Genomic DNA, 26130 nt, shown 5'->3' with positions numbered 1-26130 from the left:
CTGAATGAAAACTTCTTAGTATAAAAAATAGACTGTCTAAGGAGTGTTAACCTGTTTTGTATATGCAAGAGAGAGACAGCACAGAAAGCTATAACAACAGTTTTAGAAGGAGGGAAGAAAAAGTGGAAGAGATAATGTGATGGAAAATACAATACATGGTAACCATTTAAAGGGGAGGATCAATATGGAGAGAGATGTGGAAGTAGTAGGTATCCTGCTCAAAAGCAGGGTAATGCTGAGGTTACTAATAAAATTATAAAATTAAGGAAACAGGTGTATTTTAGGACAGAACACAGAAGAACTGATGTTATCTATTAGCTATGTACATCTGAAGGTAATAGCTATGCGGTTAATTTAGTTATCAAGACAACTATCAAGACATCTTTTGATCATTACATATAATGTCTCTTGTCTTGAATGTAATCATTTAATAAACACAATATTTTATTAATGAACATGGTTAAAGGTTATAATTTTAATTATGTATCTATGCTTATATTTTAAAGAAAATGTTTTTTAAAGAAAATGTTTTTCCCTTTAAAAAAAGGGAAAGAGGGAACACAAGGGAGGGGCAGGAGCAGAGAGAGAAGCAGAGAAGCAGACTCCTACTGAGCTGGGAGCCTGACCCCAGGATTCAGGGGTCATGACCTAACACAAAGGCAGACATTTCATTGACTGAGCCACCCAGATATCCCAAAGGATTCTTTTTAGAATACATTTATCTGCCTAACGGAACCTCAAAGAAGGGAGGTGTTCGATTATGTTTTCATATTAAACAAAATTTGGCAACTGCAAAGATGCTTATAAAAGTAAAAATGATTTTTATCATTCTTTAGCCATGTGCTCTCCTAACATTCTTCTGGGAAGGCTTAATACTGATTAACTACATTGAGATCACATTTGATTAGGTCTGACACCTTAGCCATTATCAATAGGATATGAAAACAACAATGGACATCCTGAGAAATTATTATAGAACTAAGTTAAGTGTAAACCCAAATTTACCTAAATATTTACCCTTGGGCTTGAATCATCTCAGAAATTTGAAGAATCACTTTATGGGTTTACTGGTTTCTATTTCCACCTGCTAACTTATAATTTTTCTTTAATTCCTAATTTCTAAACTTTCAATTAGAACAAATTGAAGGAATATTGCCTGGATATTCCCAATCATAGTAGACACAGGAGAAATAAATTCTATCCCAGAAATTTCTCATTTGAATTTAGGCATTCTCTGACATTTTATTATTAATATGGACTATTTCTAGGTATCCCAGTCTTCTACTTAAGATTTCTTTATTTAATACACAGTATTCTCATATTCCACAATCTCACTCATACCAGTAATAAGACATTAGAAGCACTCAAATTTAGCTTAGTTTATTTCACTAAGTATATGCACAATCATTACTTAATCATGGATTATGATAAATGCATATATATTCATATAAATTCTGAATACAAATATTTTCCCAGACAATGAGAATACTTTTTTTCTCATTCTATCCAATAAATGCTTGCAAATAGAAAATAATTCTAAGTAATCAATTAGGTATGTCATTTGTATTATTAAAAACAGAGTGTTTTCTTTTTTTAATTTAATTTTATTATTTTTTAAAGATTTTATTTATTTATTTGACAGACAGAGATCACAAGTAGGCAGAGAGGCAAGCAGAGAGAGAGAGGGGGAAGCAGGCTCCCTGCTGAGCAGACAGCCAGACACAGGGCTCCAACCCAGGACCCTGGGACCATGACTTGAGCTGAAGGCAGAGGCTTTCACCCACTTGAGACACCCAGGCACCCCGAGTGTTTTCTTTTTAAATGAGGTTTTCTTAGTGCAATACTGTAAAAGCTTCCTCTCCATAGGAGGTAATACACATTTCCTATTTGGGACCTAATTTCATTTGACATTAGACAAATTGCCGTAACGTATAAAGTCTAGGAAGTACCACCAAAAGCCTAATTAAATGTGTCAGAAGTTATTCCTTTTGTATGGTCATTAACCAAACTTAGTAGGTAGCCAGAACATGTGCCATCATGTTTTTTCACCATATAATGTATTTAATATAATTTGAAATAAACTAATTTAAAGTATTTAATTTAACTTAAACTGAAAAACTGTAGATAGGTTATTAAGGATGATAAAAGATCAATTGTATGAAAAATTATTGTACAAATTAAGAGCCCCATTAAGAAATCCAAGAAATTATGTAATTAAGTCTATTCAGAAGCAAAAGCAACTATCTCTAAATTATCTAAGAAAAATTTGAAGCCTCTAATGAACAAATTCTTTTTAGTCTCTTGAATATTACATCTAGTATGAGCTTCACTTTGAGAGTTAGTAGTAAAATCTCTCCATATTCTAATTTAAAGGAAGATATATTAATGAAATCTTTCACTCCTGCTAACTACAATGACCTAAATCATGAAGGAAAAATTACATTTTTCTTTTGTTTTATCAAAAATATTAATATAGCATGTAGAGAGTTTTATAAAATTCAATTTTAAAATTTACCTATCCTATATTATGCATTTCATTTGAGTTACTATTTCTGCTTAGTTGTGAGCCTGATCAAATGTGTTTTGGGAATAAATTACTTTAATAAATTCATTAACAAATTAAAGAACAAAATTCATAGTGATTATGTTTTCAGAAAAAAGTTAAATTAAAAATAGTTTTTAGCACAGTCAACAGTAACTACCAGAGATCAACAATTAACTTTGTATCTTTAATGTTAGGGTCAAAACAAAGATGCCCAGTATTATAATCAGTGTTGCATGTCATTCTGGATGTCTTAACCAATGTAATAAGACAACTAAAAAAAATAAGGTAAAGAAAGAGAAGGAAGAGACAAAATTATGCTCATTTTCTAACATGGATGTGTACTTGAAAAAAATACCTGAATCATCTGAAACTCCACTAGAAGTAATTAGGTAGCAAATTAAAGTGCCACTTATAAAATCCTTATGTAAAAAAAAATCCTAGTAACTTACTAATATACCTCCAATAATCACCTTAAAATACTATGGGGGAAACCCTTTAATAATAACATCAGCAAAATAATAATAATAATAATAACATCAGCAAATATAAAATGCTCATAAATAAATTTAGAATTTTCCAGAACTATATTAAAAACTGGTAATATATTACTGAGAGCCACACATAAGTTGGATAAAAATTTTGCATTACTACCTAGTATAGATATGGTATTCTCTCCAAGCTGATTTGTAAATTTACCCCATTTCTAAAGGAAATCTCAATTTAGTTTTTTGAAGGAACGTTATGCAATGTACTTACCTATAGAAGAATAAAGCCAATTTTGAAACCCATACTAATGGCCACTTATTCTACCAGATATTAATATATATTAATTCAACTATAATATTTAACACAGAAGTTTTATTAGCACACAAAAAAGTGAGATCAGTGGAATAGAAATTTATAAACAAAACCAGAAAATGTAATAGTATAGCAGATGATCAAAATGGCCATTTCAATCATTGAAAAAACTGATGGCTTTTTCTATAAATACTGTTGGTTGCTGGCTATCCATAAGTTAAAAAGTTAGATGTCTACCTCATGTCTTACAATATAAAATGAAGGTGAAATCAATACTTCATTATAAAGGAAGGAATCATGAAAGAGCTACAAGAAAAAATATTTTTTAATAATTCTGAAAATATAGTGTATCTGTTTTTGTGTAGTTTAAAACTAGTTTCCTAGTTGAAACACTTGATGTGAACGAGACATCTTGGAAAATATCAACCCCGTAGATGCGAGTAAAACAAGAAGGCTTACTGAGATCTGCATCCCTAGAGGCAGTGGTGAGAAAGAGTCTCCAGCAATAGCAAAGAGAAAGACATTTGGTAGTCAGTCTGCTACATACCAGCTGGAGGATGTAGGAAAAACAGGAATGGTATGGAAGTAGGCACCACAAGGCAGTTGTACGTCTAAGAGAAAGGCTGGGTTCATCTCACTAGACCAGATGAGAAATAGCATCCCATAATTATAATGGCAGAGATCAGAATATGTGCATGTGTGCATGCATGCTTCTGTTTGTCCCAGAGAGAAGAGCAGAAGGCTATTTCCCTGCCTCCTGGAACTAACTCAGAGTAGCCATGCCTCCTACAAGTGATCAAACATTCACAGGCTGGCTCCTACCTATACAAGTGACACACAATCCTTTGAAATTGCTTCACTAAAATCTAATTACATTTGTGTAATTCAAATATAACATTGACCTTAATTCAAACTATTGTACTATACGAAATTTGCATCATTTGACTTACAGCTTGAGGCACTCAGATTCCAAATAATTTAGTTGAGAGTTTGGAGCATAAAAAGAAAAACCTCCTGGAACGGTAATATTTTTGGATAACCCAGTCCTCTCCCAGGATTTTTCCATAGGACTATCAACACACATTTCTAGGCATGACACAAAGACAGAAGGTAGAGAAAAAAATCTTGATAGATGCTACTTTATAATCTGTTTAAATTGCTGACGCACAAGGAACAGTGTACGTGAAAGAATAAACTACAGAAATAAATTTATAAGATAGATGTCAGATCAAGGGTTAATGTACTTAATCTAAAAGAGGTTCTTCTGGATCAATAAGAAACAGGGGAACACCTGACATAGGCAAAGTAACAAACAATCAATTTTAAAAATAATAAATATAATTGGCTAATTAGTATATAAAAACTTTTAAGCTCATTAGGAATAAAAGAAATGCAAACTAAAACAATAAAATAAAATTTACCTCTAGTATTAATAAAGATGAAAATAATAATAATACCCAGTTTTTATAATGTACAAAAAGATAGGTCAACTTACCCACTACTAATGTGTGTGTGTAACAACATAGGGCAATTTGATAGGATCTACCAAGAATCTTAAAGGCAGTGGTAACATGTTTGAGAATTTTTCCTAAGAAAATAAGTGAACAAGTAAACAGACGGTTGTCATCTTCTTCATATACAAATGACACCATGTTATTATCAAGATTCCATTGAATTATTTCTTTTTCAAAATGAAACCTGTTCAGTATTGTAGAGCCCTGTCCCCACAGGATACTCAAATCAAGAAAAGGCAAAGATTCTTTTTTAGATGGCACCCACAATTCAAAAGCTCTAATCACAAGAACAAAGAAAGGCATAGACAAAAAGACACAGATGGAGACACTGTGAGTCCCGTTTGTGCACCTGCGGGGAAATGGGTTCTCTGGAACACTAGAAAGCTGGAGGCAGAAAGAGGGACACCTGGGCACTAACTGTCTTTCTTTCCCTGGATGGGAATGAAGCCTTGCTAATGCTCAATTTGATTCAAGAACCAGAAGAGCCCAATATTTGTGCATAGTACCTTAAATGGAAGTGCACACAGATTGTTAATGTTAAGTTCTTCCAGAAGGCTGATGTCAGCTCTGGGTACAAAAGACTTGTGGCTCAGCACAAACTGAAAATTTTGCTTAGTATGGGCAATACCAACAGCAATTCTGGGATCTATTTGGGAACCAGAGGCCAGGAAGACCTCCGCCAAAATGTGCTACGGTAAATCAGAAACAATCTAATGTATAACATGTGTGCATGTATGGGCTTTTCTCATTAATTGGAAATGTGCAACACCTTTACAACTCTGCACCTATGGGAATTCTAGCTCATCTTCAACTGCTTAAATTATGTGTAAACAGAACCCCCAGAACAGGATACAAAAATGTCCTAGACTTTATAAACATAACCCAGTAACCAAGCAAAAGCATTGCCATTTGCCATGTTTGATATATTCAGTCCGTCCTGTAATTCGGAAAAGGTCCTTCACTAATTATGTGTGTCAAAGTTATGAGTCTATAATTGCAATCTGGGTATTTTTATGTCCCTCCCATTATATTTAGGGGATAAAGCATCCTAAATATTTCTAACCTTTGCTACTCTTTATCCTCTGAGGCTACATGATGTCAAAATATCTTAATAGAAATGAAAAAGTGCAGTCCATCACTACTTTAAATAGCTTTTCTATAGGAAACCAAATATGGTCATAGTTCTAAATATCCAAAGATTTGTCTGACTGGGAAATGTCGTTATAGCAAACCTGCCAAGTTTCTTAGAGATTCAGCATTACATATCAGCTACATACCATTTTTTTATTTTTAATTTAATTTTTTTTATAAACATATAATATATTTTTATCCCCAGGGGTACAGGTCTGTGAATCGTCCAGTTTACGCACTTCACAGCACTCACCAAAGCACATACCCTCCCCAATGTCCACTTTAATAAAACCTGGCCTTTCTCGTTTTCCCTCTAAAGATAACTGCTCACATGATATTAAGTTTAACACTAGCATGTCATTTTTCTAGTCTCTTCTTTACCAATGGGCTTACAAAATAGCCATTTCCAATGCTCATTAATTTTTTTTTCATTCATTTAGCAAATATTTGTTGAACAGTACTTAGCTGAGCACTAAACCAAGGCATGAGAAAATCAAGCCAAATAAGTCATGACTTCTACCCTCAAGAAAACTGTAGTCTAGGTAGAGGCAGACAAGTATATGTGCAATTCACCTGCAGCACAGTGAGTGTTACTTACTAAGGGACATGGAGGAGGAACATTGAAATCAGACTAAAGTTAGTAAATGACGATGGACTCAAGTCTAGAAAGGTTTTCTAGAGGTGGCCCTAGGGCTGAGTTTGGAAATGAAGAGGAAAAGGGGACCTGTCAAAGACACAAGTGAGAATTCTCTTAAAAGAAGGTTGCGGTGGGGGGTGCGCCTGGGTGGCTCAGTGGGTTAAAGCCACTGCCTTCAGCTCAGGTCATGATCCCAGGGTCCTGGGATCGAGCCATGCATTGGGCTCTCTGCTCAGCAGGGAGCCTGCTTCCTCCTCTCTCTCTCCACCTGCCTCTCTGCCTGCTTGTGATCTCTATCTGTCAAACAAAATAAATAAAATCTTAAAAAAAAAAAAAAAGAAGGGTGGGGGGACAACATGAGTGATCACAAAGCTGTGATAGAGCATGATTAATTTACAGAATCACAGCCCAGTATAGCACCAGTGAAGGGCACTTGTGCAAAAAAAAAGAAAAAAAGAAAAAAAAAAAAAGAACCTTTACAGGGAAGATGCAATGTGCTAAGCCAAGGATTTCGGTTAGGATGCTAAAAACTGCTGGGAGCCATTTAGTAACTTTAAGCAAGAGAAAAATGTGATGAGATAAATGTTTTGAAAACAAGCCCTCTGGCTGCTCTGTGGAGGATACACTGAAAAGAGAACCAAGCTGAAAGAGGGAAATGGGATGCTATTGCAATAATCCAAGCAAGATATTGTAATGGCTTCAATTAAGATAGGAGAGATCTAGGGGAGGGAACGGATTTAGAATAGATTTCAGTACTGGTGAAACACTAGACAGGGAAAGAAAGGAGTCTCAATGGGTCTAGGTTTCCTGATTTGAGGGACTAGGCGGACTCTCTTTCACTCACTGAGAGGAGAAATTCAAGCAAAGGAATAGGTTAGAGTGAGAAATGATAAACTTAATTTTGAACTTGATGAGTTCAAGATCCAAGTGCATTGGTGCAGAATACAGCTGGATAAATGAAAGGTCTAGGTCAGAACTATGGCACATTATGATATAGAAGAGGTCACTGAAGCCACAGGAGTGGTCAAGGGTATAGTGTTGGGTGGCAGGAGATGTTATGCAGAAAGTACAGAGGTACGGGAATAGAACCTTGTAAAACCCTAAACTGAGAGGAGAGGCGTAGGCAGACCACAAATAATTATTAGAGACGTAGACGAGGAAAAGGAGGAAGAGGAGGAGAGGAGGAGATCCAAAGAGGGTGAGGAAGAAAATTCCAAAGAAAGTTAAGTGTTTCAAATACTTCAAACAGGTCATAGAGGACGAACAAGACAACTGTTCAGAGCCGTTAGCAATGTGGAAATCTGATCTGAAAGAAACAGTGGTAGGATGTGAAAGGAAAGAAGTAACCAGATTCCAGAAGCTAAGGAAGGAAACCGGCAACGCGTACACAATGTTTATCTGTTTTCCAGGTAGTTGTCGAAGGAAGGAGAGAAGGAATCAGACAGGTTCCGTATCGACCACTAATGTTAAAATAACGATTTTCATAACCAATTTTTTTCACCATGTGTAATTTTGGCAAGATCCTTTTCCAATAGAAATGAAGTCTTTTGGAAACAGTTTTATGGGAACAGAAGATAAACTCCTCCCACTTTCTTTTCTGATGTCAACGTTGTAATGAAATAGCAGCAGTAGGAGGAGCCGCGATTGGGAATTGGAGTGAATCCTCTTGAAGTTCCCCACCAAGGTTACTCGAAATCGTGTCGCACACATACCGGCCGTTCGTGCAAATCACGAGCAATCCTACTAGAGCGTAAATGTGTATAATATTCACTTCGCTGTATCTCACCTTTCTTTAAAGATCATGGTGTCTTGCTGAGTCACCTAATATCTAACACTGAGGTTTTAGAGTAATTCTTCCCAAGAGGTTTAAACCTTTGCTCTGCATGTTCCTGGTGAAATCTCCTCAAAACCTTCCCTTTGCAGACAGTTAATTCTCCCACAACCGCTTTATATAATTACTAATAGTTTCTACTGATGTTAGCTTCTAACTCTAGTTTAATACAAGCTATAAATGTTTTAGTAATTATGCTGACTTACATTTCTACAGCATTGTTCATCCCGAGAGATCCCAAAGCACCCTTCCAAAACCATAGGCTGCTCGTATAAATAAATGCCAGGCAACGTTAAGGATGATGAAAACAACCAGTCACACAATTACCATGCTGTTTACCTAGCTCCTGAACAGTAAAGATGCTTCACAAGACCCAAACTGATTATCAAGCATAGAGACGCTTCACTGAACACAAAGCCACAGGCTGATACCATCTCTATTAACATGGGCCATTTTTTATTTGCTAGGATATAACTCCTATCAAGTCCAATTGAATTAGTTTTGCTGAAAAGATCAATGGCTGTTTAAAAATATTTGAATAAAACGCAGGTATCTTATGCATAGTTAAAAAAAAAAAAGTCTTAAACTAAGACTTACTGCTAAACCGGGAACTCCATGCTAATACCAAACACGAAAGTGGCTCCCAGGTCACAGATCCAGACTCAAATAAGCACTACTTCCATGACCCTGAACAAATTACGTAGACCACCTAGCTGAGTTCCATAGGCTTGCAAGGAAAACTCTATTACCTCTGACTCCAACTCAGCAATTCTGGATTTGAAAGATCAGGAAAGTATGTTCAAAGAGTTCTCTAGCCACAGATGATTTCTGCAGGCCGGTTTTATCCTAATGCCTCACATTTCTTTCAGGCAGGGATACAAACCAGTCATAATACTTGGTAACTTAAATTTTCAAGCAGGGTTACTGTTCTAGTAAAACTATCGAACTTTCCGACTGGCCACCAATAAAGCATCAGTTAAATAAAATTAAAATTTTTTTTCAGGAAAATGCTAAGGAAAATACTAAGGCAAGGCTAAACATTTACCACTCTGATTAACATCTTCCTACATTAAAGGTCATAAGATTTTAACTTTTACTATGAAAATGAGAAGCTGAAAGTGGTGGAAATTAGGAGTTAGTGATAAAAAACACCAAGAAGGGCAACTGATTACTCCTTTACGTAGAAAATGATAGCAAGTATAAAACATGTATTTGCCTATATGGTAAAACTTTATTTGTATAGATTAAATAGAGAAGAAATACTTATTATTGAGAACAAAGGATATACTAAACAATGTGCTAAATACATAATATGTTTTATCCCAAGGTCCTCATAATTACTTTATTAAGTAGTTGTAGTAGAGTTATATTTGTAAGCAAGATATCCCAATACTTTCCGAAATTGCTAAATTTTCAAATATGGAAATTTGTATGCAGGCTTCTGGTTTTTAAAATCACATTCATGTTTAATTCAATTGTTTCCAGTGCATATCTTTACCTCCTGCATTTCAATTTGCCCTCAAGTTTGATTTTCTTTGAGTTGTTTTGCAAAGATTACAGCATTTACTAAAACAGTTTCAGGAATCACTTTCTCTAGTTTCTGCAGATGGAACTTATGGCAGAATCAGTCATACCTTGGATCTGAACCAGTATAGAATTTGACATTCTACTCTTAAATATATGCTAACCTCCTCTATCTGCTAAGAAACATGACTTTATTTGATATTCTCTCATTTCTTTTTTCCATCATCATCACCATCAGTTGACTTTCTTTTCAAGCTTATTTTTATATAAAGAAATAGGGATTTCTAAAGAAATAGAGATTTCTATAGCTTCAAGATAAAATCAGCAGATTTGAATATGCTCAGTCATTAGCTAAGTTATTCACTTCTCTGAAGCATGTGGTTTGCTTCACACCATGGGTCTTGGAAGTTGCTCTCAAATATAGAGACATGGGAGTGCTGGACCTGTGAATAACAGGAGTGAATTTTCTTATAAACTACATTTACAGAGGAGAAAGCTGAAGCTCACTAAAGCTAAGTTACTACCCTGCCACACATCTAGTTAATGAGAGAGCCTTTCCACTGAGGTCTAAAGATGTCCAAGCCTGTTTTCTTTCTTCTACAACACAGCATCTCCCAGCCAGTCTGACATACTGAATGGTCTGAGTTGTTGGAACTATTTTAATAAAAAACTAATTTTACTACAATCACGATTAGAACAAAAAATTTAAAGTCTGACTCCTGGCTCGATTTGGCAACTAACCAGATGTCAGATTTTATAGAGTCATCTTAACCTTTCTGGTATTCAATTTCTTCGCTATAGAAATGAACAACTTATCAGGTTTTAATGAGCTCCAAGGTCCTGTAGTCTATAAAAGCATTGCTAAATAGATTCGCTGCCAGGAAAAGCCGCGTGTGTAATTGCGTACTACTATATGCTGCAATGTAATTAAAAATTGTTGTTGTGTTGTTTTTCATTTAATTTGGTCAAATGCCCCTCATGCAGTTGGATTGCAATATTAATGTGCTTACTAAGCACTTGTGTTGTAAACATCTTGAGAATGAACTTCAGTTTATTCTATACCTACATCATCCTGATTTTAATTTGATAGGTCTATACTTAAGCTGTTACACTGTAATATTTGAACAATGCATCCTGAATATAAGTGGACTCCACAGCAGAACTGGGTATATCCCATTATCGTTCTCTTTCTCTTCACATAGCTAGGGAATGGGGCTTCAGATTCATGCAATTTCCTTACCCATCTCTTGATATCCATCTAAATTATTGTACCTTCTGGACCAATGTTTTTCAATCCAGGCTGGACATAATAACCACAATAAATAGGGAACTGAAATATAGAGGATGCACTGACGTAGAGAGGCTACCTAACTTGCCAAAGTTATAGAGCTGAGAATAAAGCATTTGAGATCTGGCTCTGAGATCAGCTCTTTACCACTGCACTCTCCTGCCTCAATCAAGAAGCTTTTAGAAAACAGATTACTGGGCACCCCCTGGTACATACTGAATCACAATTCCAAGGAACATGTCTCTGTGTGTTTGCATGTGTGTTCAATGTTCCCAAGTTGCTCTAATGGGTCTGTTTTCATGCATGGAAATCACTAACCTAGACTACCCACCAAAGAGAAAAAAAAAAAAAAACTCCATTTGCAAATGGAAGAAATCAGTGTCTGAGCATTTGGTCTGATGAGAGCGGCCCGTCACGCAATAGCTTTGCTTAACTCAGAGATGCACTTCACATGGCTGCAAGGGCCCATAATTGTGTAAGCATCATTTGCTTTCCTTTCTGTTTACCCTAAGAAAAAGCCAGGATTTTTTTCTTGTGACTCTAGTTCCAAATGTGGGAAAACTGAAATGTCCTCAGGAAGTAAGACTAGTCCAACACGAGCTGACAGCATAATGCCATGAAAAGAACTAAGGCTTTGCAGGCACAGCCAACAGACGCTAAAATCCTATCTTTGCCATTTTTGAAGGCATATGAATTCAGGCGAATTATTTCAATCTCCCTGTACCTTAGCTTGCTTATTTATAAATAGAGAGCACAAGTATTGGAGCCACTTCCCTTCCACAAGACTGTAGGAGGCAGGATGGTATAAGAGTGAAGAGTGGATTTAAATTTCAACTCTGCCACCTACTTCTCTGACACGAAGCTCTTCACCTGTGAAATGCGGGTTCCAAGACTGTCAACCATAGAGCCGTGAAGAGTAAATGAGATAATGCGTGTATTATTACCATAATATTGGGATTGCTGCAATGATTAAATCAAATCTTTGTAATAAAACTAATCCAGTAAAGGATTTTTAAATATTACTTTCTCATTTTTAAATCTCACCTCTAGGTAGAACATCAGGAGAAAGCATCTACCCTGGATATGTCAGAAACCCACGTGCCATCAGAGATTAAAAAAGCAAGAAAGAAGAGTAGTTTGAAGGCATATTTCAGAACTGTAAAATGGTCCTAAAAATAGTGTCAAATTTCCCTTGATTTGGTATTTTTAAAATGCCTAGGTGGAAAACATTATGAGGTTTTTTAAAAAAAAAATTAAAAATAAAATGATTATGTTACCCAGCAATTTCATTTCTGGGTATATATCTGAAGGATATGAAATCATTATTTTGGAGAGATACTTATGCCCCCATGTTCATTGCAGGAGTATTTATATTAGCCAAGACATGGAAACAACCTAAGCATCCATTGATGGATAAATACATAGAGAAAGGTGGTGAATATATCCTATATAATAGAATACTATTCAACCTTTAGAAAGAAGGGGATCCTGCTGTTTAACAACAACATGGACGAAACCTGATATTAAGTGAAATAAGTCACAGAAAGACAGACAAATACTGTATGATCTTGCTTGTATATGGCATTTGGGAAAAAACAATACTCATAGAAACAGAGTGGATTGTTGGTTGCTAGAGGCAGAGGAAGCAACGGGTGGAGGCGGTCAAAGGTACAACACCCAGTTATAAGCTGAGTAAGTTATGAGGATGAAATGTACAGAAAGTTGACTAAGTTAACAATATTGTATACTATTTGAAAGTTTGTAAGGGACTAGATCTTAAAAGTTCTCAACACGCACTGTTGGGGCTAACGTAGAGCATGAAATCATCCATAACACCTGGTTTGCTAACACGGAGGCCGCTGGGGGTGATGGAGGGTTTCAGAGAAGGGCAGAGACCTTTGGAATGCAAGGCCTGTGTGACCACTCTGCCTTAGGAATGCTGTGGGGAGTGGCCTTCCCGGAAGCTTTCTTAGCCCAAACAGCTGCCCTGTGATCTAAGATACATGTATGGATTGTCCCCTAGGCTACGTTTTGCAGAACTCATAGAACACACAGATCAGCATATCCTATCTTTCCTGTAAACAGATCCTCCTAGTTCCATTAAGACATCTTATCACACATCAGTGCTTGAGAAACAGAGTGATAAAGATTTATGATTATCCTGAAGCAAAAATAAGGTGAGAGCAAAAAGCAAAAGGTCTTTGCCTCTGAGCATTGACCCCCTTGCCTTCTCCTCTCTTTCATAGCAAAGTTTGGTGTAATCTTTCTTCCATTGGTACAGGGATTGCTGGCCATTCCAGGCAACAAACACACAAAACTATATGAGCGATGTATTACCTAATCTTACTGTGGTCATCACTTTGAAATATATACATATATCAAATCTTCATATTGTACACCTTACACTTGCACAATTACATCACAATAAATGTAGAGAAACCAAAAAAAAAAAAAAATCCAAGATGAGCATTTTAAGGATTAACCTCTGCTCACTATCATAGGCCCTTACCAGAACCACACATGCCACTACTGAAAAGATCACCCTCCCAACTACCTCCCACTGTGTCCCACTGCCAACTTGTCATTATCAAACATGCCAAACATATTTTGATCCTCAGTTTCTACACTCTTCTTAATCTTTCTTCTGCCTAGAACATAACCCACAAACCGCATCTTCACTTAGCAGAATCCACCTTACTCCTACAAGACTTGACCAAAAGCTATTTGTCCTTTCCCCAAGTTTCCCAGTTAGAATGCATCATTCCCTCCACTGGGCTCCTTTAAAACAACTATCTGCATATACTTCCATTACTAATCCTAGTCACAAACTTATTCTGATAGATCTTGATAATTGGCAATTTATAGTAGTTGGCTTTCCACTAGATTTCAAGTTTCCTGTTGGAGGGGAATTTATCTTACGTATCTTCATTTTTTCCCACAGAGGCTGAACTGTTCTCTTGTATACAATGGGTATTTGGCACAAATTTTTTGAAATAATACACATGCACTGAAGACTCCCATGGCCATGGGTAGAGCCCCAAACAAAACCCATCTCAGTCAAGTGGTACCTGCCATGATGTCCTTAACTCAGTGTATGGCAGACACTAACTGAAAATATGCTCTGAAAAATAAAGCATAAAATTTTAATATCTGAAAAATAGACTAGTACTAAACTGAGTCTAGGTCATGTGTAGTAAAATTTCAGTGAATGGATGCAATTAATTAGCAGTTTAAAAAGTCATTCTCTCGGGGGACCTGGGTGGCTCAGTGGGTGAAGCCTCTGCCTTCGGCTCAGGTCATGATCCCAGGGTCCTCGGATCGAGCCCCGCATCGGGCTCTCTGCTCAGCAGAGCCTGCTTCCTCCTCTCTCTCTGCCTGCCTCTCTGCCTACTTGTGATCTCTGTCTGTCAAATATGTAAATAAAATCTTAAAAAAAAAAAGTCATTCTCCCACATAAAGATTTTATAATTTAATATATTATAATGCAGCTCCAATAAAATGTCTACCATTCTCATTTTTAAAGATGTGAAGACATGGAGGGTAGTCCCAGGAACACAGACTGATTTTCAGTGCATGTGCTATGAAAATTATCCACTTTTCATGTTATACCTTACACTGACCCTTCTGACAAGTTTTTAAAACTATACCAACTTATATTTCAATCATAATCTTATAGAAAAAGGAAGGGGATGGGGAGGAAAGGGACCTGGAATAAAAATGAAGAGGAAATCCAACCATGGCTAAACATAACATTTTCTCTATCTTCGTGTTCCTTAAAGAAATTAAACCAACAAGACATACTGAAATTTTTTAATGAAATAATGTTTGAGTTGCTCACATCTTACCATGAAGAAGGAAGTACAGCCAGGTCATACTAGGTTATACTAGTTGTCAGTATAGTACTCACTGCTACATACTTGCAGTAAAAAATAAATTAATTAGTATAATATAATATATAAAATATATTAAAATATATATGATATGTCACATAATATATATGATATAAAATATAATATATATGATACATGATATTGAATATGATACATATCATATATAAATATATGCAGTTATATATGTAACTTTTTATATAAACATGTAGATATAACTTGTTTCACTGAAAGAATAACCTTGATGAAGCAGTAAAACTTACTGATTTTTAAAATCTTGACTGGAGTAAAAATCTTTGTAGTATCCTGTGTAATGAAATGTAAGGTACACATGAAGCACTTACATTACAGACTGAAGGATGATGTTTGACTCAGGGAGTGATGAGGGGGTGTATGTATGGGGGCAGGTATGCAATCCTTTCTCTTGTGAACTGAACTAGCCACCTTTTAAATCATACATGATTTTTTACTTGGAAAAACTGACAGATAAACTACAGGTAGGGGACTTGGATATCTGGAAGTTTCTTCTCAAAAATGAACAAAATAAACCTGTTAGCTCAAGAAAAATGGGGGGAGGGACGCCTGGGTGGCTCAGTTGGTTGGGCAACTGCCTTCGGCTCAGGTCATGATCCCGGAGTCCCAGGATCGAGTCCCGCATCCGGCTCCCAGCTCCATGGGGAGTCTGCTTCTCCCTGTGACCTTCTCCTCGCTCATGCTCTCTCTCTCTCACTGTCTCTCTCTCAAATGAATAAATAAAATCTTTAAAAAAAAAATTTTTTAAAAAAAAAAGAAAAAAGAAAAAGAAAAATGGGGGGAAATGTTAACAGATGATAAATCTTCAACTTTCAAGTAAAAATTAGCACTTTGGAAAAATCTGAATCCTCTACAAATTTAATCGTTTTTTTCTGATCAGACCTTCCTGATTATATTGGTGGTGATATTAATAAATATAATGTTTTATTATTATATAATAAAATGTTCTAACATTTAAAACAGATATATGACTCAATGAACCAACGTGATCCAAAAATTTCAAAATCTTCCATAGTTAAAATATTCATTCAAAGCACAAAATAGACCAACTAGATCTTAAGTTTACTGATACAACCTCGGATTCTAGACTGGAATCAACCTTTATGAAACATTATTTGTCAAATTGTGATGGAGTATCAATGATAATTGAAAAAGATATTAACATACTCTTCCCTTTCACTACATATCTATGTGAGACCAGATTTTTTTCCCCAATATTTTTCACTTAGAACTTCAAATTGCAACAAATTGAATGCAATAGAAATAAGAAGGCAAGCTATGTTCTATTAATCCACACATGAAAGAGATTTGTAAAAGTGTCAACAATACTACTCTTCTCAGAAATTTTTTTCTTCTGTTAAAATAATTATTTTCATTAAAATGTTAACTATATTGAGATGTAATTGATTTAGTACCTATGTCAAGATGTAATTCGCTTATTATTGTTACTTTTCAGTGAACTAATAAATAAATACATTAAATTTTCTCACTTTAATTTCTGATGTGGATAATCAACACATATAATACAAACAAAGGCTTTTTCGGAGTTTTTAATAATTCTAAGTGTAAAAGGTTCTGGGACCAAAATGTTTGAAAACATCTGATTTAGAAAATACATGTTAGGAATCTATATAATTTGATAGAAAGAAGACAAACTCTCTAGTGATGCTTTTTATTCATTTGAGTTTGGAGTCTTGTTCTACAGATTCAAAGATCTATAGGTCATCTATTCAACAACTATTTCTCAGTTCCTGCTATGGGCCAGGTGCAATAGGAAAAACCAAAAACGTAAGTCAAGGATCTTGTCATCAGAACACTCAGTTTCCACTGCTATCACTTACATCTTCTGAAAATTCTCGTAGTGATTTGCACACACTCATTTCCCTAAAGAAAGCTAAGAGAGCATTGTTTCTTAAAATGGCAAAGAGGCCCTTACCATAAAATGCTACAATCAGAGTTTTAATGTGGTTATTTAAAATAGATGAGGTGCATATCTTTTTTAACTCCCCATGAAAAAACCTCAAAGGAAAATCTAGAAGACTTGAGTCATGTTTTTAAAATATCACACTTCCGTTGAATCAAAAAAAATAAAAACTAAACTTCAAGGTATGACCATACCCACAGAAATAGTTCCATGTTTTAACAAAGCATTCCTATTACAAAAATTATATTAATAAATCATAAGAACTATTAAATGTTATCTAAGATCATAAATTTTTCAGAATGGAAGGCTATAGATTTATTAAAAGCAAGGAAATTTGTTCAGTGTTGCATGGAATAGAGAATGAAATTTTCCGATTTAGATATTATTACTGTTTTACTGGGACATCATACCTACTGCCCTAAAAGTTAAAAATTTTATAATTAGTAATAGAAAGATATATTAACATTTTTGGCATCTAAAATTACTCAATAAAACATGAAATATATTGATAAGAAGTTATTTTTCACATAAGGTAGAGGTAATCTAAATTATGTTTCTATTTTTCAGTTTTACACTTCTATACACTTTGTAATGACAGAATATAAAAGAAATACAGAACACATATTTATTCATACTATTTTGTTTTTCTTATTAAGTTTTAACACCCATATTTTATCTCCTAAATGAAATATAAGTTTTCATGGGGCACTATGTTAGTCAAATTATATCTTTGGCACCCCTAACATCTTATTCACTGTTCTTCACACAGCATACATTAAGCATGATAACATGTCAAATCACCCTTCAATTTACCTTAAAATATTTAGTTACAAAGGGATAGTCATATGTATTGATTTACTTTTTCCAAGACAGATGATTTGTCTATAACATGCTGTTACTGTTTTCACTCTTTATAACTCCATCTGCAGGAATATTTTGTTGGGCAAACAAAACATGTACATTTGAATTTTAAAGCGTTGAAAGGCATACATTCCTAGCCACTAGCCCCATCTTCTTTGGTGGTCGTATCTCCCTCTAGTTTTATATATTTATATCACCTGTATGGCTCATACACTCTAAAAAGATCAAATCCTTTGGCTTGTACAAAGATTTTATAATTAAGACCAAATAATCCATTTGATGATAAATTACTAGAATTATAACCTAATAACACAGCAAGAAACTACAATGGGTCTCTTTTGTCTACAATAGCAGGTCTAAATTAGCCTACCTGATTTTCACTAATATCCATATTCTCATCCAGCATATTAGTAAACCTTATTTCTCATTACTTAACCAACAAAAATATTTACAGTATTAATGTCCAGTTTTTATGCTTATATTCCTTATGATGCTAATTAAAGACTTACAAAGTTTTCCTAGTTTCTCCAATTGTGGAAATACTACTTGTATTTAGGTTTTGTTTCAAGTGAAAAAGAGAAAGAAAGAAAGAAAGAAAGAAAAAAAAAGAAAAAAGAAATACAAATATAACTGAAGAATTGTGAACTTTTCCTAATTTCTCTCCCTCTCCTCCTTGTTTCCCAGAGATAACTGCTATCCTAGGTACTTATCATTTCTATGTATGCTGTTATTCATTATATATATATATATATATATATATATATATATATATATATGTATCTATAAAAATATATCCTATGCATTAATGTTTATATAATATTATTAAAGCTTATAATATTTTGTTGTAATATGTTACACTATATAGCAGCTATTTATAAACTGAAATTTTCTAGATGTATTCAGGTAGGTATTTCATACTAACTGGTAAAAGATGGAATTCTTTCAAACTAAGATAAATAAAAAACAAGGATGCTAGCTTTTGCTACCTTTATTCAACATCGTACTGGAGGTCCTAGCCAGTATTACAAAGCAGAAGGAAAAATTGAACAGCATATATATACACACAAAGGGAAGAAGTAATACTATCTTTATTTGTAGACAATATGATTTTTTATGTAGAAAAGCCTAAGAAACCTACAAAAAATAGTTAAAATATGAGTTAATAATGGTTGCTTCATAGAAAATTTACTACGTGATTTCAAAACCTAATATAAAGCTATAATAATCAAGACACTGTGATATTAGCATAAACATAAACATAGGAATCTACAGAACAAGATAGCAAGTCTAAAAATAGACTCATACATATGTGTTCAAATGATTCTCACTAAAAGAATATTCAATGGGAAATGGGTAGTCTGTTCAAAAAATGATGGAGAAACAATAGGATGAACATATTTTTAAAAATGAGCCTCAAACCTTACTTTATACCATATTCAAAATGACCTTCCTATTGACCATAGACTTAAATGAAAGAGGTAAAACTCTACAACCTCCAGGAGAAAACTCTGGTAATCTTGAGTTAGACATAAATTTCTTAGCTAGGACTAAAAATAGTATGATTTATAAAATAAAAAGTTGATAAGTTGGCCTTCACTAAAGCAAAAAATGTCAAAAGACACTATAAAAATGAAAAGAGAAAATATTTATATTATATATATAATATATAAAAATGTAAGACTTTTTTCTAGAATAATGAACTTTTACAACTCAGTAATAAGAAATCAACTCAGTTTTTAAAATGAGTAAAAGATTTGAAGAAACAATCAGAGAAGAAATGGAAATGGTAAATCAGCATACGGAAAAATACACAAGATGATTAAGTAAGTAGAGGAACGCAAACATGCAGAGTAGATTCACAATGAGAAATCATTATACACCCACTAGTAGGGCTAAAATTGAAATGATGAACAATATCAAGTATTGGAGAGGAGTGAAGCGACTGCAACTGCCATATACGGCTGTTAGGAATACTATACACATTATATGTACTATATATATTATATGTATATACTATATAAAATACTACAAATACTGCTGTTAGGAATACAGAATGGTGCACCCACTTTAGAAAAGCTTGACGGTTATGAAGTCAAACATATTTTTCCCATACAGTCCAGATATTCCACTCCCAAGTATGTGCCCAGGAGAATCAAAAACATATGTTCTCACAAAGAGTTGTACTTCCATGTTTGTAGAAGCTTTATTCATGTAGAAGCTATATTCAGCTGAAAATAATCCAAATTCTGAAAATAATCCAAATTCCTTCAACTGATAAATGGAAAAACAAATTGTGGTATATTCATGAAAGAAAAAAAAAAAAGGCAATGAACTACAGGCACAACAACATGGATAAATTTCAAAGCTTTATGCTAAGTAGAAGAAGCCAGATACAAACTTGCAAAATGCATAATACCCTTCCTATTAATTTTTCAAAATGCAAAAATACACCAACAGAAAGCATTTGGGAAAGGGATTGTGAGGAAGGGACTGACTGAAGGAGGCGGGAAGGAACATTTGGAGTAATGAAAATGTTCTACACCATGATTGTGTTGTGGAGGTGGTTATACAACTGTATATATTTGTAAAAGAAAAACATCAAATTATACACTTAAACTAATTGCCTTCATTGTATGTGTATTTTACTTCAATGAAGCTTACTAGGTAAAAATTACTGGGCTAGAAGGAACCTTAATGCCCATTTCTCAACCTCAAGGAAGTCATGGATATTAATATCCAAGACTCATATAGGATTATAATGAGTTTTCAAAAGATTTTCCTTGATTTCATATTTATTTTATTCATTAGCTTCCAACTCTTGGAAACAATTTTTTTTTAATTCTATTTTTTCACTTTTTCATGTAATGTCTACCCCCAGTGGGCTTGAACTCACATCCCTAAGATCAAGAGTCGCATGCTTTACCAACTGAGCTAAGCCAGATGCTCCAGAAGCAACCTTTTTTGGTTTTCATTTTATCTCACATCACCTGCCTAACCACAGAAAACTAATCTGACTCCATGATTCCCAGTGTTCTATTGAAATTATAAAGGTTCTTTGTTTCCTCTGTTAAACACATGTTGTTGTTGTTGTTTTTTCACTAACCAGTTTTGCTCTGCTTGTACAATGGCAGTTCTCACTAGAGGTGGTTACCATAGTAATTACTGTAATCACCACAGTCATTATGGCTGCACCTCCAGGCTAAGTTTCCAGGACTTGAGTTCTGGTCCCACCACTTGACTACGTAAAGTGAATCTGTGCTTCAGTTTCCTCATCTGCAGAAACAGGGGTAAAAATTGTTCCCATTTCATCAGATTATTCTGAGAATTAAATGAGATAGTACACAAATGGTACTTAAAAATATACCTGGCACATCATAAGGACTCAAGAAATGTTAACATTTCTATTAGCCTCCCATTTTTCCATTGGAAATTCTGGAATTAATAATAACAATGCTATGCAATAAAGTACCAAATTCAGATTTTAAATCCAGGAATTATACCCAACTATAACTTCAAAAGTCAACAGAAAAGTCATCCTCTACTTCTCAGTGTTTTAGGGCTTATATTTTGCTGTTATTATTGTATTCTTAATTTCCTGGTTCATGTTACAATGGAAAGAAATGAATTAAACATTGTGTTAACAGGGTATTTCTTATGTCTATTACATATAAGTATGTTTGCATTATGCATGTGTGTATGTACTTTAATTTATCTTAACCTAATTTTTAATTTGGTATTCTTTAAAAGACTGGCATTGGAGAAATTATTTGGATAGGAAAACTAGGAATACACAAGGCCTGCCTTGGCTTAACCTATCCTCCTACTATAAAGGCCTTCAAAGAAACAAATCTATGTGTAAAGTAAGCAAAGGACATCCCTTATTATTATTAGATTGAGTTGGGTTAGATTAGATCGCATGATTAGCTGTGACATTGGCTCAAGATCCATGGTAGAACTCTACAAACTAGGGGAGACAATATTATATGGAGGGATCCTTATCCCTATGTTAGCTAAGAAAATGAGCCAGTTACACAAATAAGGCCCAGTTTTGCCTTGAAGTAGGCCAACCTGCCCCAATCCTTCTCAGACCAGAATAGTGATCTTTTGTCAATAGCCCCATGTAAGAAAGCACATCTACAGATTAAAAACTAATGGCCCTAGCCTGTTAGTGAGGTCATCCCAGCCCCTCATTATTACTGCTCCTTCAGGGAGTCCTTCACCAAGAGTCTTGTTCACTTGCTTTTAACCAAAGGGTGATTCCACCCAGGAACCTAGCAGTCAAAGCTCAAATCTGATCTGTCCAAACCAACTTCTTTCTCCTTCGGTTGTGTGTGTGTAGCGGGGAGACTCAATGATAATAGAAAGTGCTAAGAGTTTACTTTCCATATAAACTCACACCAGTTATTAAAATTGCTGTGAGAATTTAACTGTGACTAGTTATAATCTGATATAGTTTGCTATAGTATCCTTGCCAACTACTGATATTATAATCTGGGAAATATTTACCAGACAAAATATTTCTTCAGTGTTTAATAGTATCATGTTCACAACGTGAACTTCAAAGAAAACACTTTTAAAATCAGTACTTCGAATGACAGTGGAATGGCATACAAGCTCATGCGGAAGGCAGGCATAAACCCTAGAAGAATAGCTACATTTGGCTTCAGGTGGTTTCTACAAAGTGCTTATACTATACAATGTGGCATTTTGAGCATTTGGGGGAAATAACACACTTTTTAGTAAAAAGGATCTGATTTCAGTGATAGAAGAGAAGAATTTAGCATGGTAGTGACAAAATATCTCTTCCCTTAAGACTTTTCTATCAGTCTTTTCCTAGAGTCTTAGCTTTCTCATAATTCAGGTTTCAGTTTAAGTATCACTTTAATGATGATGTCACCAACTTCTGTATCTAATCAGTTCCACCCTCCTCCCAAGATATCTCTGGTTCAGCTTTGTAATACTTCACATTTTGTACTAGTTTATAAAGGACTGCTTGCCCCCCAGACCTACAACCTCCTGAGAGCTGGGACTATTCTTTGTTCACCACAGCTGGAGATAATCCTAGTAAGAACCAGTACAGAAAAGTCATTTATTAGTAATCTGTTGAACAAATAGCTTGATGAATGAATGAAGATTGAGCAATTTTAATAGGCTACCTTTAGAACAAGGACCTATTTTGGTTCTTTTGATACAGGATTAAACATAGAATTGAAAATTCTGGGTCTAGTCCCAATTCCTTGACTTACTTTCTGTGAATTTTGAATATTTAACATTTATACATCTCTGTTATCAAATGGCTTAACAACACTCACTTACTTTCCCTCCCACATAAGACTGTTAGGGCTAATGAGAGGCTATATATATATGAAAGTACTTAAAAATGAAAAGTATTAAGATACCTAGGATTATTATTGTAATATACTGCAATTCAAGATAATTAGCACTAAAAAGACTCAATATGGATAAATTTAAAATTTACCATCAAAAGAAATCTTTCACTGAGACACAAAATAAAAAACCTGAGAAATTATTGTTAGGGGCTTATTACATATACACATTGTTTGAATATAAATCTCAAATGACAAAATTATTTTTCACCTCAAATACTAGTAGAATTTTGGTGATTTCAAGTCTGTGATGAGGACAGAAAACAATACACAAAAGTTTTAAGCAATTAAATTGCTTTTCTCAACTAGTATGTGGCTCATTTTATTTAAGCCCTCCTACTCTGCATTTCAAGTGACCTGAACCTATGCTAGAATTAATCAATTTTATGTCTTTGTGACATTATTGTCTTTGCCAGGAAACTATAAAAATTCTTTCTAACTACAGTGATTAAGAAATCATATTCCTTGATTCACAAAGGGAAGTACTTGAAATCTTAGAGAACTATTACTGGATAACATCATGGCATTCGACATCCTATTCCTAATTCAAACCAAATAACAGAGATGGAAGAACTAGTCAGGTATTATGATTTCAAAGAACTCTTGAATACATAGGGCTAATTTTTTATGTTAGATTGAATTTCTAAGTATAGTGCCTTGTGCTATCAAATGAGACCACAGACCACCTAAGCTCAATATATAGGCCATTCAGAATGAAGTATCTAAAACTTGTAGTAAATCTCTAAAATTTTAAAATAGTGTATTACACTCATCTGCGAACACATCATGCCTGTTACGACACCCTAAAAATGTAGTAAAGAAGATGAGTGTTGATCACAATACTCTGAACATTTCTGATTCTTAGGGCTGTCAATTCTTAGGTTAAAAAAAATCATAAAATAGGTAGTAAGGTGGTTCTGGAAACATTTTCTGTTAAATGCCAGCCAAAGTTAACACAGGCTCAAATGTCATTTGGTTTATCCAAGTCCCTGTTCAAAGATATGAAGCAATTCAAAAATTCCACTCTTACCTAATCTCTATGAAGTTAGAAAGCTTATTTTGACAATGCCAAGGATTTTGTATTTATCCTTTCTTTCCACATGTCACTTTATTATTGTTTCCTTCCTCTCTTTCTATAAAAAGAGGAGTGTGTGTGTATATAACTGTGTCTATGTATGTTGCTGTGTATGTGTACATATGCTCCACAGTAAACTTAAAAACTCTTGGCATTGGGGCACCTGGGTGGCTCAGTGGGTTAAGCTGCTGCCTTCGGCTCAGGTCATGATCTCCGGGTCCTGGGATCGAGGTCCGCATCCGGCTCTCTGCTCGGCAGAGAGCCTGCTTCACCCTCTCTCTCTCTGCCTGCTTCTCTGCCTACTTGTGATCTCTCTCTGTCAAATAAATAAATAAAATCTTAAAAAAAACAACAACAACAAAAAAAAAAACTCTTGGCATTGGAAATTTACTTTCTAGTTAGCTCTGTTGAAGAACATAAACTTACTCAGCCAAAGTGTCCTTGAGTTTTCTAACAGTGTTAGTTAATTTTCATAAACATTTTGTGTGTGGAGGTTACTAGAAAATGTATGGACTGGTTCAATACCAGTGAAGCATTTTGCCATCATGCTCAAAAGCCAAAAGATCACTTCAAGTAATGCAAAAAAAAAAAAAAAAAAAAAATCAACATGAAATGGTATTTGTTTATTCATACTTTAGCATATAATTGTCCAAAGTAGTATCATTTAAATTTTACATTTGCAGCTCACTTTAAAAGCTCATATGGTTCAAACTGATGAAACACACAACATGTAAAGGTATAAAAAGCAAATATTATGCAAACATTGCAATAAAAATCTCATTTTTATTTATTTATTTATTTTTTTTAAATCTCATTTTTAAAACAATATCTGATAGTTTGTGCTTATGTAGAGCATGTTTAAAAAAAAAAAAAAAAGGAACATTTTTCTCATCCAAATCTGGTTAATTACAGGCTTTAACAGTAGGAAAATGCCATTCTTCTGCCTCACCCCAACTACTTTCTGTGTATAGAAAGTTCTCTTTTTGGTTTTGGTTGAAATATTTGGAGCAGGATCAAAAAGATATACCTAACTAATTCTTATTTAAATACTACCTGGAAACAAATGTCCTGAAATGTACTCTGAAGCTTTTTTCAGAGGGCCAGTATCATTTCAAAAGATAAACATGGGGATAGAAAGATCAGAGAACACTTACTTCTGGAAAAATATACAAGGTGCAGCAAAACACTGCAAGTTTTTTTAAATGCCTCTTAGCATTCTAGAACCTATTGACTCTAGAATTTGTGACAATTCAGAGATGTTTTTATTTTTTATTTTTTTTACTATGTTATGTTAGTCACCATACAATACATCATTAGTTTCTGATGTAGCACTCCCCGATTCATTGTTTGCATAAAATACCCAGTGCTCCATGCAATATGTGTCTTCCTTAATACCCACCACCAGACTGAGATTTTTTTTTTTTTTAGATTTTTTTTATTTATTTGACAGAGAGAGATCACAAGTAGAGAGAGAGGCAGGCAGAGAGAGAGAGAGAGGAAAGCAGGCTCCCTGCTGAGCAGAGAGCCCGATGTGGGCCTCGATCCCAGGACCCTGAGATCATGACCTGAGCCGAAGGCAGCGGCTTAACCCACTGAGCCACCCAGGCGCCCCTGAGATTTTTTTTTAACAGCTAAATCAGGAAAAGCAAATGTGTTTTCTTCCCTAGTAAAATAAAAGCATTAAATACAAAAAAA

General features: G+C 34.6%; 1 protein-coding gene across 6 annotated transcripts in view; it reads right to left on the bottom strand.

Moving 5' to 3' along the window:
• Positions 1 to 26130, bottom strand: part of GRM8 (glutamate metabotropic receptor 8) — a 732641-nt gene that overhangs the window by 227231 nt on the left and 479280 nt on the right. The window contains exon 8 of one of the 6 annotated variants that reach the window (XM_032305561.1): positions 21188 to 21246. The exons of the other annotated variants lie outside the window; for them this stretch is intronic. Coding sequence (XP_032161452.1) covers positions 21212 to 21246 — 35 coding nt within the window. The 3' untranslated portion in view covers positions 21188 to 21211. Of the gene's footprint in view, positions 1 to 21187; positions 21247 to 26130 lie in introns of those variants that run through there. 6 annotated transcript variants of the gene reach the window in all.

Source organism: Mustela erminea, chromosome 11 (genome assembly GCF_009829155.1).
Source record: "Mustela erminea isolate mMusErm1 chromosome 11, mMusErm1.Pri, whole genome shotgun sequence".
Lineage (NCBI taxonomy): Eukaryota > Metazoa > Chordata > Mammalia > Carnivora > Mustelidae > Mustela > Mustela erminea.
This window is presented reverse-complemented; position numbering and strand designations above follow the sequence as displayed.